At 41.5% G+C, this 14435-nt stretch overlaps 1 protein-coding gene across 1 annotated transcript in view; it reads left to right on the top strand.

The window, feature by feature from the left end:
- The window catches only part of FAM81B (family with sequence similarity 81 member B), a 35932-nt gene that overhangs the window by 18126 nt on the left and 3371 nt on the right, over positions 1-14435 (top strand). Inside the window, exons 5-7 of the mRNA XM_063456751.1 lie at positions 2505-2634; positions 8404-8510; positions 11272-11407. Coding sequence (XP_063312821.1) covers positions 2505-2634; positions 8404-8510; positions 11272-11407 — 373 coding nt within the window. The remainder of the gene's footprint in view (positions 1-2504; positions 2635-8403; positions 8511-11271; positions 11408-14435) is intronic.

Below are 14435 nucleotides of genomic sequence, written 5' to 3'. Positions count from 1 at the left end.
AGGATAGTGATAGGGTGAGGATGTGAGTTTTACAGGGTGTGTGATGGGGTGGGTGTTACAGGGTTAGTGTGGCAGGGTGAGGGAAGGAGTCTGGCAGGGTGAGGGAAGGAGTCTGGCAGGGTGAGGGGGTGAGTGTTACAGGGTGTGTGATGGGGTGAGTGTGACAGGATAGTGATAGGGTGAGGATGTGAGTGTTACAGGGTGTGTGATGGGGTGAGGATGTGAGTGTTACAGGGTGTGTGATGGGGTGAGTGTTACAGGGTTAGTGTGGCAGGGTAAGGGAAGGAGTCTGGCAGGGTGAGGGGGTGAGTGTTACAGGGTGTGTGATGGGGTGAGTGTGACAGGATAGTGATAGGGTAAGGATGTGTGTGATGGGGTGAGTGTTACAGGGTGTGTGATGGGGTGAGTGTTACAGGGTGTGTGATGGGGTGAGTGTTACAGGGTGTGTGATGGGGTGAGTGTGACAGGATAGTGATAGGGTAAGGATGTGTGTGATGGGGTGAGTGTTGCAGGGTTAGTGTGGCAGGGTGAGGGAAGGAGTCTGGCAGGGTGAGGGGGTGAGTGTTACAGGGTGTGTGATGGGGTGAGTGTGACAGGATAGCGATAGGGTGAGGATGTGAGTTTTACAGGGTGTGTGATGGGGTGAGTGTTACAGGGTGTGTGATGGGGTGAGTGACAGGATAGTGATAGGGTAAGGATGTGTGTGATGGGGTGAGTGTGACAGGATAGTGATAGGGTAAGGATGTGTGTGATGGGGTGAGTGTTACAGGGTGTGTGATGGGGTGAGTGACAGGATAGTGATAGGGTAAGGATGTGTGTGATGGGGTGAGTGTTACAGGGTGTGTGATGGGGTGAGTGACAGGATAGTGATAGGGTAAGGATGTGTGTGATGGGGTGAGTGTTGCAGGGTTAGTGTGGCAGAATGAGGGAGTGAGTGTGGCAGGGTTATGTGGCAGAGAGAGAGTAAGTGTTACAGGGTGTGTGGGAGAGTGAGTGAAACATTTTAAATTTGAGTGGATTCATCTTTTGGGTCATTTTGAAAACTTTTGAAACTATTAGTTTATTTTCTATTGCAAATATCGAATTTGGTGATTCAGTATAATTTATCAACCATTTACCTATATCTATACATGCACAACTGCAAGGAATATTATAATTATGATATTATTATTATGTATTATATTTATATAGCGCCAACATATTTCCAGTTTCAAGGCAGTGACATCACTGCTGGAACCAGACGATATTGATGCAAACATTTAAAAATACAAATTCTCTAAAACTTGCAAATTTAGCTCATTTCCCATATATTCCGACCGCTAAATTTCAAACTCCATTTCAACTAGCCCACCTGTTGAGTGAGTTTGAGCGATCATAAATCAAGTTGAAATTGCGAATAAATTAGATCCCAAAGCCAGTTGATGAACTTTAGCTGAGTGTTTTGAATAATATTTCATTGACCCCCAAGTTTGATAAAGATAATTTATTTTGTAGCTTGACAGCAAGTGAGAAGACCAAATACTGATTTTCTTGCTTAGCAAATTGTTGAATGGTTTTCAAGCAGGTAAATGAATTGCTGGCAACAGAGAAAAGAGGCAATTGAATAAAAAGCATATTGAATAATCCGTCCAGCTGACATTTATTGGTGTGACAGAAGACTTCTGCTAAGGAGGCTTGGCTGCAGAACTGAACTGTTTTCTTTTTTTTTATTTAAAATAAATAAATTTGGATTAATTTAAGACTGTGATGTTGCCCATTTTATTTTGCATTGATATTAAATGGAGGTATGGTATGCAAATACATCGTGGCTTTTAGCACTATAATGTAACTTTAGCCAGTGTTTAAATAGGGATTTCCTGGCTAAGTGATTGAGCGTATGAGCAGGCAGGCTTTGACACTCCAGATGTAGTGGACTACTATCCCCTGATGCTTTGCAAGCATTATGGCTGTAAGCATTATGGGAGATATAGTCTTGTGCCGAAGCCCTGTTCTGTCTTATCCATTTTAGCTCCCTGTCAGTCATTGTTATAAACTCTGCCTTTTGCCTTTTTTTTTTTTTGTCATTTAACATAGAAAGAGGAGGAGAACCAAAAACATACTATCTTCTTCTTCTTTTTTTTTTCTGGTTCTGAACTGGTTTGTGAATTCAAATATTAAATCTTTAAAGGGGCACATAAGATGTTAGAAATAAAAAAAAAAAACATGTATTTCTAACGTTAGGATAATCTTTGGGCTATTCACACTTGTGGGCAAACTTAAATAAACAGTTTTTTTTTTTACTTGCCTTTAATCCATTGCTGTGGCTGAGATCACCAGTGACAATAGAATTGAGCAGTGAGACTGCAGGGACATGATCTATATACTAAAATGGCTTCATTAAGCTAAAATTGTTTTGAAGTGTAAAAATAGAATATAATAAGAGACTATGACTTTAATGTCACTATAATAGGATATGGCTCTTATTAAATAATGCTACAATGTAACTGTTATTTATTGCATCGCAGGTGTGATGCCAGCATCGCAAAACTGTCAGGAGATATGGTCGCAACTAAAAATGAGCTTCAAGCACAAGAGAGAGAAATCCGCAGCATGAATGCAGCGTTAGAATCGCATATAAAGGAGATCGATATCAAGGTTAGTGTGGTTGAATGAAACGAGGGAGGAAGGCAGGGGAAATGAAACGGAATGAGAAATTAAGCAAGAGCAGGAAATATACTGTTCCAAAAAATGCTAGTCTGGATGTATTTCTTCAAAATAAATGGCTTCTATGGAAGCAGAGTTGTAAGAGTGCACCCGTTCTTCAGATTAATGATGTGTGTACGATCACAGCCCTTGCAGCCATATGTTACATTGTGTGTGTGATATTTCTTTCACATAGTGAGGGGGCTGAGCTTACATTCCTTCTCTAAAACCTCATTCTTCGTTATCAGATTTTAATTTCATTTATAGTACATTTTTTATTTTTTACAATGTTATCTTTTACTATATACAATATAAATAAGCTGTTTTGCAAATTATGATATTTTTCCGTTTATCTGTCCATCCTATCTGTCCTCACTTCCAAGGTGTTCAGTTTGTTTTAAGTCGCTGTCTCTAAGATATCTTGATCTTATTCTGTGCTAGCAGTTTCTTGGCAGTATGCTACCGCAGAGTGTTACTTTGCCAAACAGTCTATAAGCTGAAATATTGAGCGGGGGAAGGGAAACACACGGACACACAAAAATGCATGCACACACACACAATCCTAGGCAGCTTTTGCTATTAACCCTATTTCCTCCTAAAATTGTGTAAACGTGTTTTTACTTTCTTTTTCTTTGTGAAATGAAATGTAATCCTTAAAGCCTCTCACCCTCATTTATACTCCAGTAATGGTAACCAGCCTGTAGATGAACACATTTCTCTGCTAGGAGGCAATGGCCCTTTATTTAATGTCTGCAAGTTTGCTGAAAATGTCAGCTACCCTCTCCTTCCAAATAAAATGAAATACAGGACATTTCAATGGGTCCTAACATTCCCATAGGCAGAGAGGGGGAGGACTGAATGGGCTTTTCCATTTTACTGCTAGCATTCTAGAGAGTGATAAAACATTTCTATAGAAGATTTACTACCTTTAATTTAGAATTATATGATTTAACTGTATTTTACGGTTTGTGGATATTATGCTCAAATGCAGACATTCCTTATACCATCCGTTGGCTGTACTGCTAGTATTACCTTCAAAATTCTTGTAAATGCTTATAAGCAGGCTTTTTTACCTTTTTCATTTATCTTTTTTTTCACACCTACTGCATGTGAGAAACCGTGTCTTTTTGAGAACAATTCAGATTTTGCCAAGACTGTCCCACATTTTGGAGACCTGTCCCACGTTCTCAGTTATGACCAGCAATTCGAATCTGCCTGGTAGATTTCAAAAAGCAGAAGGGGATAGGAAACTCTCTGTGCATCACCTTTCACAGATGGGTCTGACCCCCTGCGCGTTTTGCGCTTTTTTTCCCGAACACCTCCATCGTGCATGTTGAGCAGGCTAGATGGGCGGGTATGCAGTCCCTGTGTAAAATATTGCAAGATAACGCCCGCTGTATACCGTTTCATTCCTTGAAAATGTTTATTAAGTATGAACAATTTAGTGAAAAATAAACATTTTGTAAATTTGCATAATCCAAATGTATCTGCCCTTTGATCTTCTTCCATCATATCATTCGCGCTAAATTTGAATGGCCAATACAGCAAATAGCCACATCTGGACAATTGATTTAATATAGGATCATTCACAGGACTTATGTTTATAAACGATGAGTATTGGCAGACTGACAGTCACTATTTATTGGTCACTACTTGGTTCTAAAGGATACTAAACCATAATGTCAATATGGATTTTTTCAAAACTAAATTCCAATTTTGGAGAATTGATAAGAATTAACTAATTAATTCTAAAATTGATCAGTTAGAAAATAGTCAGAGAATTATTATTAATTATTATTATAGTTTTTTTTTTTTTTTTGCATGACTCCTTTGACCTAACATTTGCAATTTCCATGCCGGTTGTCCACAATTTCTTGTTTAGTGTATAAATCTACAAAGACCATTAGTGTAGACACTTTGGTGTGAACACCTGTCCATTTTAAGCACTTGTATGACTGCTGCCAATGATAAATGGATACACAGGCAACAAATGTGTGGAGATCCCTCTCAAGTTGTCACCGATTATATGTCAAACAATGAGATCTGTTCACTAGTGATGTTAACCAGACAAACGCTTGGAGGAAAAACAAGACATCCAGCCCCTCCTTTAAAACAAATGTTCCTAGGCTGCAGTGCATGTCCCCTCCATTCTGAAAGAAAGATAGATATTTAATGTGATTACGTTTTCTAGCTTGCTGCACCTTTATCGTGAATATTAGATGTGGTGCACAAATCCTTTTCACCTGAGATGAATGAATAAAATCCCTGTTAATCTACTCCCCCAAAAATTGATCTGTCACATGAATCCCGAACGAATCGATTTTGTTCGGGCATAGATGAACAGGAATATTATTCGATTGTTGCAGGTGAAAAGTATTTCTGCACACATCTAATTGGATCAATACAGAGTCTATAGATTTTAAATTTTTCAATGGTTTCTATTTTGGAAATGGTTTTTATTACGAAACAGTTTTAAAGATGTTATTGTAGGATACACGAAAGGCTTTTTCATTAAACTGTGACACGTGGAGACGGACAAGTGAATTCACATTTGTAGGTAAATAGAGCTGTATTGGGAATAAAAACTGTTCTCAGCTTTTTAAACAGCCTCGTTACCCACTACCTTCATGCCAGAAAGACTTCCTTATCAAGTTTGCACACAGTCTAAGCTCCTTTCCTACTTATGAAAGTTGATTTGTTGTTCAGATCATTCAGTTCTGTCAGTGTCTGGGCTATGTACATACAGGGCCGGTCTTAGGCCTTTAGACGCCCTGTGCGAAAAATCTTCACAGCATCCCCCCCCCTCCCTGTCATTCATGTATAGTGTGTGTGTGTGTATAGGAGTGAAGTGATTGTATAGGGGATTTATTATTATTTAAAAACATGCACACAGTCGCAGGCAGATAGTTGCAGAAACACACAGGTACAGGCAGTTACACACATACACAGTTACAGGCAGATAAACACGCTCACACACAATTACAGGAAGACAGACACACACATAGCCACACATTCAGTCTGACTTACACACACTTACATGCAGACAGCCACACAGGCAGACAACCACACACACAGACAGCGACACACAGGCAGACAGCCACACACACACACACACACACACACACAGGGAGACAGTCATACACACACACACACAAGTAGGCAGTCACACACACACACACACACACACACTGGCAGACAGTCATACACACACACACACTGGCAGACAGTCATACACACACACACACTGGCAGACAGTCATACGTAGACACACACAGGCAGACAGTAACACACACACAGGCAGACACAGACACACACACACACAGTCAGACAATCACACATAGTTACCTCTGTTCATTATGGAGGAGTGGAGGCAGTGTAGCTCCTGGAGACTGGTTGTTGGGGAAGCAGGGACTCCTTCAAGCAGTTAACCGGCACTTTCAGCTCTGCCCCTGCCACACGGTAAGCTCCACCTCGCCGCAATATATGTATATGTTTTTTTATCTCAGCCGGCCATGTGTAAGCTGGGTTGGCCGCATGGCGCCCCCTGCTCCCATCATGGCTCCCTGTGCGGCCGCACAGCTCGCACACCCCGGCCCTGTGTACATACCTTTTGATAAGGAAGTATTTTTCTGGAGTGAGGGGGTGTGGCTAAAGAGGCAGGCTTGTAGTGCAGCATTCTGCAAAACCTTTATTTATTTTACACAAAAACTATAAAGATAGGAGTAAGCAAAAAATATAGCACAAAATGAGGCTGAAACCTGTCAAATGCATTAAAGTTGTATAGGTGCCCTGCGTGTCCCTTTTATGTGGCAGTGGACACTCTATGTAGCCACCACAAAACTTATTCTGAATTCAGAATGAACCAAACCTGCCTCGCTATCGTGCGGTTTAGTTGATTTTAAATTTGGGTGAAGTTCCATTCGAAATTCAGAAATTCAAAACGGCACCAAGTCGGTCAGAATTCTGCTGGATTTCAATTCAGACCAAAACAAATCTCCAAGGCTACTGATAAATAAAAAAAAAAAAAAAAAAAAAGTGCTGCCCTAGATTATTCATATGATCATGTTACAAGAGGGAACACAAATATTCAAGGTCATTTCTTTGTCATTTTTACAACAGGTTTTCTAATTTTGGCAGGCAACACTTTTCATGCTCTGACCAAGATCAATAAGTAAAACATTTACATATAACCACAACTGGTGATAGTAGAGTGGTTAATATACAGTAGTAAGCTGATATCTAAATAAAAAAAAAAAAGAGAGAAAATGATCGGACTTCATTCTTGTTATAAATAATACTTAAATAGTTTGCCAGTGAACAGCAACAAAGGTATAAAAATATATTTTTTCCATTGTGTAGTTAATGGGTTCAGAATGTATCTATTTGTTAGAATACCTGCTGGCGAGTGTTCTTTATAACTCTTTACGATTGAATTGCTTATTATTAAACACCTGATGAGTGATTTCAAACTCGTGCCCCAACGGCCTTAATAAATAATGAACTTGTTTTCGCCTTTCTGCTTAAGGGCAACAGCTCTCAAATCTCTGTCTCATTAGAGCTTTTGACTTTTGGCTTAAAGACGTAAAGTGAATCGTTAGTGTAGGACTCACCTAAGAGGTTTTGCTTTGACGTGGCAAATGAGCTTACACTTAATGGGCAGTTATTTAAATGTGCATAGGGAGTTGGACACAGGTTTTTTTTTTATTTTTTTTTTTTTTTATTGCATGTATTGGGGCTGATGTATATTATAGTCATTGCTGACACCCAGGAGCAATGGGAGTTTTAGCACAGGAATTAATTTTGTATGTTTGTAACTTTTATCTTAAGCTTAAAATAACACTTAAAAATTATCCATTCCCCTTCTTATTTTTAACACGCCTCTGTCATGCTTTGTGTGGGAACCAGTGCTAGTTAATGCATTTTTTTTTTTTTTGCATGACAGTACCTCGCTAGCCTTTATGTTGCCGAGAGGCATTATAGCATTTTACTCACTATTCCTCCCGACCAAAAAAAAAAAAGGACAGCCTTCGGATCAGAACATTGTAACTGTGTAATTCTAAAATGAAGAATGGCAAATATTTTACCAATTTAAAATCTGTGAAAAATTCTTCATTGTGTCTACAATCACAATACAATGGCTGCTTTAGTCATTTATTTTATATTTACAGATTATGTTGTTTAGAATTTAGTTCTTTTTTTTTTAATTCTTTATTTTTGCAGTGTGTTGCATACAATAAACATTCTGTTGCGTAATAGTAATTCTGATATACAATTATTGTATGAGAATAACATTATGTGCGTCTGCACTGTTTTTTAATTTTTTTTTAACATGCTATAAACTTGGATCTAGGTTCTGCTATGTGTGACATATATGTAGACATAAGTGTGTGTCGCCTAGTCAGTCCTAGCGTCCTTGTCCCTTGTGCTGGAGGGCCATAGAAGAAGGGGTGCGTAGAATTTAGTTCTGACTGTTTTTACGGATGTCCTTGGATATCTTAGGGCAAGGGGTTTATTACGAAATAAAATGACGCAGCACTTTCCTTTCCATCACTGTGTAAGCCATGCCTGTTTGTGAAATCCCTGGCAAGTGTTATTGCGAATTTTGGTTTAAGTTCCAGTGAATGTTTTCTCTCTCCTGAGTGCTCAGAGGAAGTGGTGCGTACTTAATGAAAGAACTGATGGACTGGCTTAACACAGTGTTCCCTGCTGGATTTTTATTAGGTAATGCAGCTATTAGGAAGGATGGAGACTTCCATTTCACAGCAAAGCAGCTATACAAAGAACGCCCAAGGGGAACAACACCACGAGATCCAACTTTTAGATTTCAAGTACGTATTGTAATTACATTAATGTTGCCCTATGCATAAAAAAAATTGCCTAAGACTAATGACTTGGTTGGCATAGAACAAGAAATTGATTCAATAAAGAAAATCTATTCTAAACTGCAACATCTTGACCACTCAATAGAGGCTGCCTCACTGTTTTAGTAAATTGCTACAATATTCCATGCGTATGGATGCTACCTAGTATTTGGAAACATTAGGATTTATGGAATGTATAAAAGAGGTTTATTCAATAAATGCTAAAACCCAAAAAGCAGCATTTCAGCTTAAAGAAGTTCATTTGGAAAAAATCTCCAACTTGACTTTAGGCACAACTTGGCTATTTTTGCTCCAATTTTGGCGTTAAGATTTCAAAATGCTACAATTCAGAGATCAGTGAATTAATCCATCTGTGTAAATTGTGAAAGTTTGAAATAACGTAGAGCTTAAAGGGACACTATAGTCACCAGAACAACTACAGCTGATTGAATTTGTTCTGGTGAGTAGAATCATTACCTTCAGGCTTTTTGCTGTAAACACTGTCTTTTCAGAGAAAATGCCGTGTTTACATTACAGCCTAGTGATAACTTCACTGGCCACTCCTCAGATGGCTGTTAGAGATCCTTCCTGGGTCATGGCTGCCTAAAATGCATCCAAACATTCAGTGTCTCCTCCCTCTGCATGCAGACACTGAACTTTCCTCATAGAGATTCATTGATTCAAATTGTCTCAATGAGGAGATGCTGTTTGGCCAGGGCTGTGTTTGACTTGTGCTGGCTCTGCCCCTGATCTGCCTCCTTGTCAGTCTCAGCCAATGGGGAAGCACTGTGATTGGATCAGGCTACCACTTCTGATGATGTCAGCAGGCAGTTCTAATGAAACAGGGACATAGCCAGCAGCTCCAGTCTTGGATACAAGTAAGATTTCTATATTTAGGGAGGCATGAGGGGCTCAGGGTGGCTAGATGGTGGTTTTAACCCTTATAGGGGTTTGTGTTCCTGACCCTATAGTGCTCCTTTAACTCTTTTAAATGGCAAGTTCTACTGGCAGTATATACCAACCCCATCTTATCCCATTCATTCGCTCTCTCACAAGGTTCAAGTGTTAATGAGACATCTCAGTGTGGATTTAACCACTGGCCATCTTTAAAGTGCCCAGTGGTTTCCCAAGTGTGCCGCTGGGACCTTCTCTACACTGGGACTTCCTTGGCGCTGTCAGAGAGCCATGTGCTGGAGAGAGAATAGGCAGGTGAAGAGGAGTGTCACAGACTCTACTGGGCTACCAGGGACGGGACTGGGCCTCTACCTAAGAAAAGCGGTGGGAGAACAGCCTCCCCACACACTGCACACTCCTCTCTCGACTTTCATCACTGCTACCCACACACAGTCAGACACATCACTCACAGCTACCTACACACAGAAACACATACTAGTCACAACTACACATCACTCACAGCCACACACACATCACTCACAGCCACACACACATCACTCACAGCCACACACACATCACTCACAGCCACACACACACAGAAACACATATTAGTCACAGCTACAGACACACATATCACTCACAGACACACATACATCACTCATCACTCACAGATACACACACACACAAACACACAGACACACAGAAACACATATTAGTCACAGCTACAGATACACACATCACTCACAGCCACACACATCACAAACAGCTACACACAGAAACACATATAAGTCACAGCTACAGACACACGCATCACTCATGGCTACAAACACACAGACACACCCATCACTCACAGCTACACACACACACACACATCACTCATAGCTACACACAGACACACATCACTCACAGATGCGCAGACACACACATCACTCACATCTACCTACACACAGCAGCACACACCAGGCACAGCTACCATTAAATAGTCACACATATTACTCAGTTACTTCCACACATCCCTCACTGTACCCACGCTCAGCAACACACATCACTTTGAGCTACTATGCTTATAGCCACCTTAAGCCTAAACACACAGTCACCACACACGCATACACAAACAACACACTCTGTCACCTCATACACTGTCAGCAATACAACGCCACAACACACAGCTTGTGTTACTACACTACAATAGCTACAACACTTATAGCCACTTTATATCTACACAGTCTTTGTTGCGCCATGCACAGCCACAACACACACTCGGCCAGCCATACACTTCACAACACTCATTTCAAGTCACTCTACTCTGTCAAGTAGACAGCTACTAGAGGCATATTGAACCCTGCAATCGAAGCATTGCCATATCTACTAAACAGCATTGTTTTACATCGCAGGGTAAACCTAAGAGACCAACGCCTCTGCACCCCAACCACTTCATTGAGATGAAGAGGTCTGGGTGCTACGAGCCTGAGGTAGATACTTTCTCTGTCTGCTGTTACATTTGTCCGAAATGGTATTTATGGTTTAATTTCCTATTCCAGCTTTTCGTGATGACTGATAATATTTAACGTTTTGTTTGGGGGTGGGTGGGAGGAATAAAGGTGTGTCTAAATATTCCATGCCTACAGGCACCTGAGCTGGAAATACAGCCCTGAATATTGTTTAAGATGAAGAGCTATGATCCTTGCAAAGTAACTGATCAATGTATGCTAAAATATATCCAACGTTTATTTTTCACGGTAGCTCATCCAGTTGCACTTTTCCACGATAAAGGTGGATATTGTTAATACATACTGAATATTTTGATATTTATTTTCTAAATTGTGGTTCTCAGGCTTAGCAGTCTAATTCAAGAAATTCAAGAACAAATTCAAAATCAGCGGAGATGGACCGAGTCTCAGCTACAGAGATCTGACCAGGAGCGCGTTCAGAATGTAGACCATCTTCTCAGTTCCGTGATGGAAAAAGTGGTGAGTTCAACGCATAGCGGTCCTTTCTTCAGAAACGCTTTCACCCAAAGGGTTTTTAGTTTCTTTTTTTTGTTAAAATGTAAAAAAATTATTATTTTTCAAAATAACTAGCTAGACATTTTACCTTGAACAAGTCATAAAATATAAACTAATTTTTTTTTTAGTAAACACCAGCATTTTACAGCAACATACAGAAAACGTTAATGTTCTTCATGGTTTATGAGATAATGAGTAACCCAACTTGGTGCAAATGTGCGATTTGGGACCTAAATATGGGTGAGACGGCAGGGCTGGAGTTACATATATGGTGCCTGTATGGACAGATATCTCAGGCGTGCCGCCGGCACTGTAAGGTTTAATAAATCCTTTCTGGACTCAACTGATTGAGTCACCCGTGCTTTCCTATACGGATTTTACTGACGCTGGAGGTCTTCATGCAGACAGTCCTCGTATCGCATTGTAATTAAAACTCTAGGGTTAAGGGGACAGGGACATTACACCCAGACCACTCTCAATATACTGAAGTGATCTGGGTGACTATAGTGTCCCTTTAAATTACTGTGGACTAAACACTAGGTTTTGTTTTGGTTTAGAACTTGGAGAATTACCTCCATCCTTAAGGGGTAAAACCAGCTACAATGAATGTTAATGTCAAGTAAAAAGAAACACATAAATATATAAACGCATAGATAACCGTTAAGAAGGCAGAGGAGATGAGACTTAAACCCGTCAGAGATTGGCTACAGGAGCACGTTGGCAATTGAGTAGAAGCAGGGAAGGGCTGGCACAGGAGCAGGGCAGTGATGGCAGTGTGTAGCTGTAAAGAAAATGCCAACTGACTCCATAACAAACATAGAATACAATGAAACACTTTGCTTGTTCAGTCACCACATTGCTGTGATTCACGAAGTTGTAGAAATGCTTGCCCTTAAAGGGACACTGTAGCTCATATAACCATTTTCAAGTCTGAAGGTTGCTTCATCACTAGCCCAGGCAGCACAGCTGCGCACTCTTTTAGCATTAAAACTGGTTTAACAAAATACCCCGGTACGGCTACACAGGATGATGCCCGAAATCTCCGAGGTCTGCTGGAGGTGTGGCTTGGAGGCAGGTACTGACATACATATCTGGTGGTCGTGTGGTAAGATAGCCACTTACTGGCGGCAAGTCCACGCGAAGATCAAGGACATTTTGGACGTAGAACTCCCCTTCCAACCGCTGCAGATGCTCCTTCACCACACCCCCCTACCCCTTTCCCAATACAAAAAATCTCTGACCCGACACCTCCTGAATGCGGCCAAGCTCCTAATCCCGGCTAGATGGCGGTCCCCCCAGGTGCCCACTCTTATCCAATGGATGGACAAGGTGGAGGAGATTCATGGCATGGAACAACTTACAGCTTCCCTCCGGAACACCACAGAACGACACCTACAGACCTGGACCCCATGGCTCATGTTTTTCTCTGACAACCGCAATACCAGGACACAACCAACGCCCGTAGCCACCGCCATCGCTGAAGGAGAGACTGACTAGACCATTCGGGGGCCTCAGACGTCCTTGGGTACCCCCTGAGGAGCCACTGTGGAGGGGTGCGGAGAGGGAGGACACCCCAGAAGGGGACGTTCCGAGAGGTCCACATTGTCCTAATCCACTCCTCCCTTCTGTCCTCAAGCACCCACACTCCCCCGTCTATCTCCTTTTCTTCCCGAATCTTTGCTCACTCTGCTCTACCTGCTTTCACCTCTCCTTGCCTCCCGTACCGAACACGCCCGGTACTTGCCATGTATGGTTTAGACAACGAGGGTTACTACCAGGCCGACCGGGTACCCAGTACTAACGCCTCCTTCTCTCATCACATTACCGGTGAACCCTGAAAGGCCCAACCATGGGTTAGAGGGGAGATAGATGCCGCAAGGTGGACAAAAAGATAGGGATGCACCTTAATCCTCACCACACTACTCAACGGTAGCGACACGTACATTATTATATATAGAGGCCCATGACCGACACATGACGGGGACACGATACACACACAACAGCCCAAGGATGACTGTGACTAGGTGACCCTAGAATACCCATACTTACTTCGTGAAACGTGACACCTTGATAGGTGATCCCCGTCTGACAGTTGACTTCTGGTAACTAGCGACCTCCCTTGGGCGCCACCCAGGAGAGCTTCATGTAACCACACACAAGGTATAGGCTGAAAGCTCGCAAAATACCCGGGCACCCAGACGAACGCAGTCCATACACATGTTCACAACCCAGAATTACAGGTGCTCCACCATTGGGAATCATCCTCTCACTACAGCACTCACCAACCTTGCTATTACCCGCAAGGATTCCCCACACTAAGTTATCACTTAACACAAAGATTTAACTATAGCGCACCTATATAGGAGGAACCTGGGCAAAGCGTAAAATCTAACCCTCATCGCCCGCCGGCAAGGTGCAGGAGAGAGAGCCCCCTAGCTTCCCATTTCCCCTCACCTTAACCCTGTGTACTCCCCTAATACTGGCTTATCGCCGAAAACAAAGCCTACAATATAATTATCCGACTAGCCTACCCTAGAGCACGGATGGCATAACACTACTAGCGATCTCTCTTACGTGTTGCCCTTTACAATATTGTTGTGAAATACTCACTAGCACCACTCATCTCAATAACACTAAGAGGCTCGCAGTCACTCAGAGATACCGTACGGTACATTGTATCTTACCTCCCTCATATCGAACTTTGTTGCCTTCCTATCCCCACTCTGTACCCCGCTTAACTTTATGCCTTAATGACTCAAAAGGTGACTAATATGCCTCCTCAGAACCATAGTTTGTATTTCTGACTCAGGCTTATAGCCAAAACTTATCTTATTTAGCTCTTAAAACAAAATCTGAAAACAAAAAATAAGGCATCGTACTTTGGAAATGTAATCTATTCTTGTTGTTTGATGTATCAAACCCATACTGTTACTTAATCGTATGTTTCCCACCGACTTTTCTTCTGTATCCCATATTTACTGCCTCTAATAAA

Source organism: Pelobates fuscus, chromosome 5 (genome assembly GCF_036172605.1).
Source record: "Pelobates fuscus isolate aPelFus1 chromosome 5, aPelFus1.pri, whole genome shotgun sequence".
NCBI classification, from domain to species: Eukaryota; Metazoa; Chordata; class Amphibia; order Anura; family Pelobatidae; genus Pelobates; species Pelobates fuscus.
Note: the sequence above shows the minus strand (reverse complement) of the source record. Positions and strands in the feature narration are given on the sequence as shown.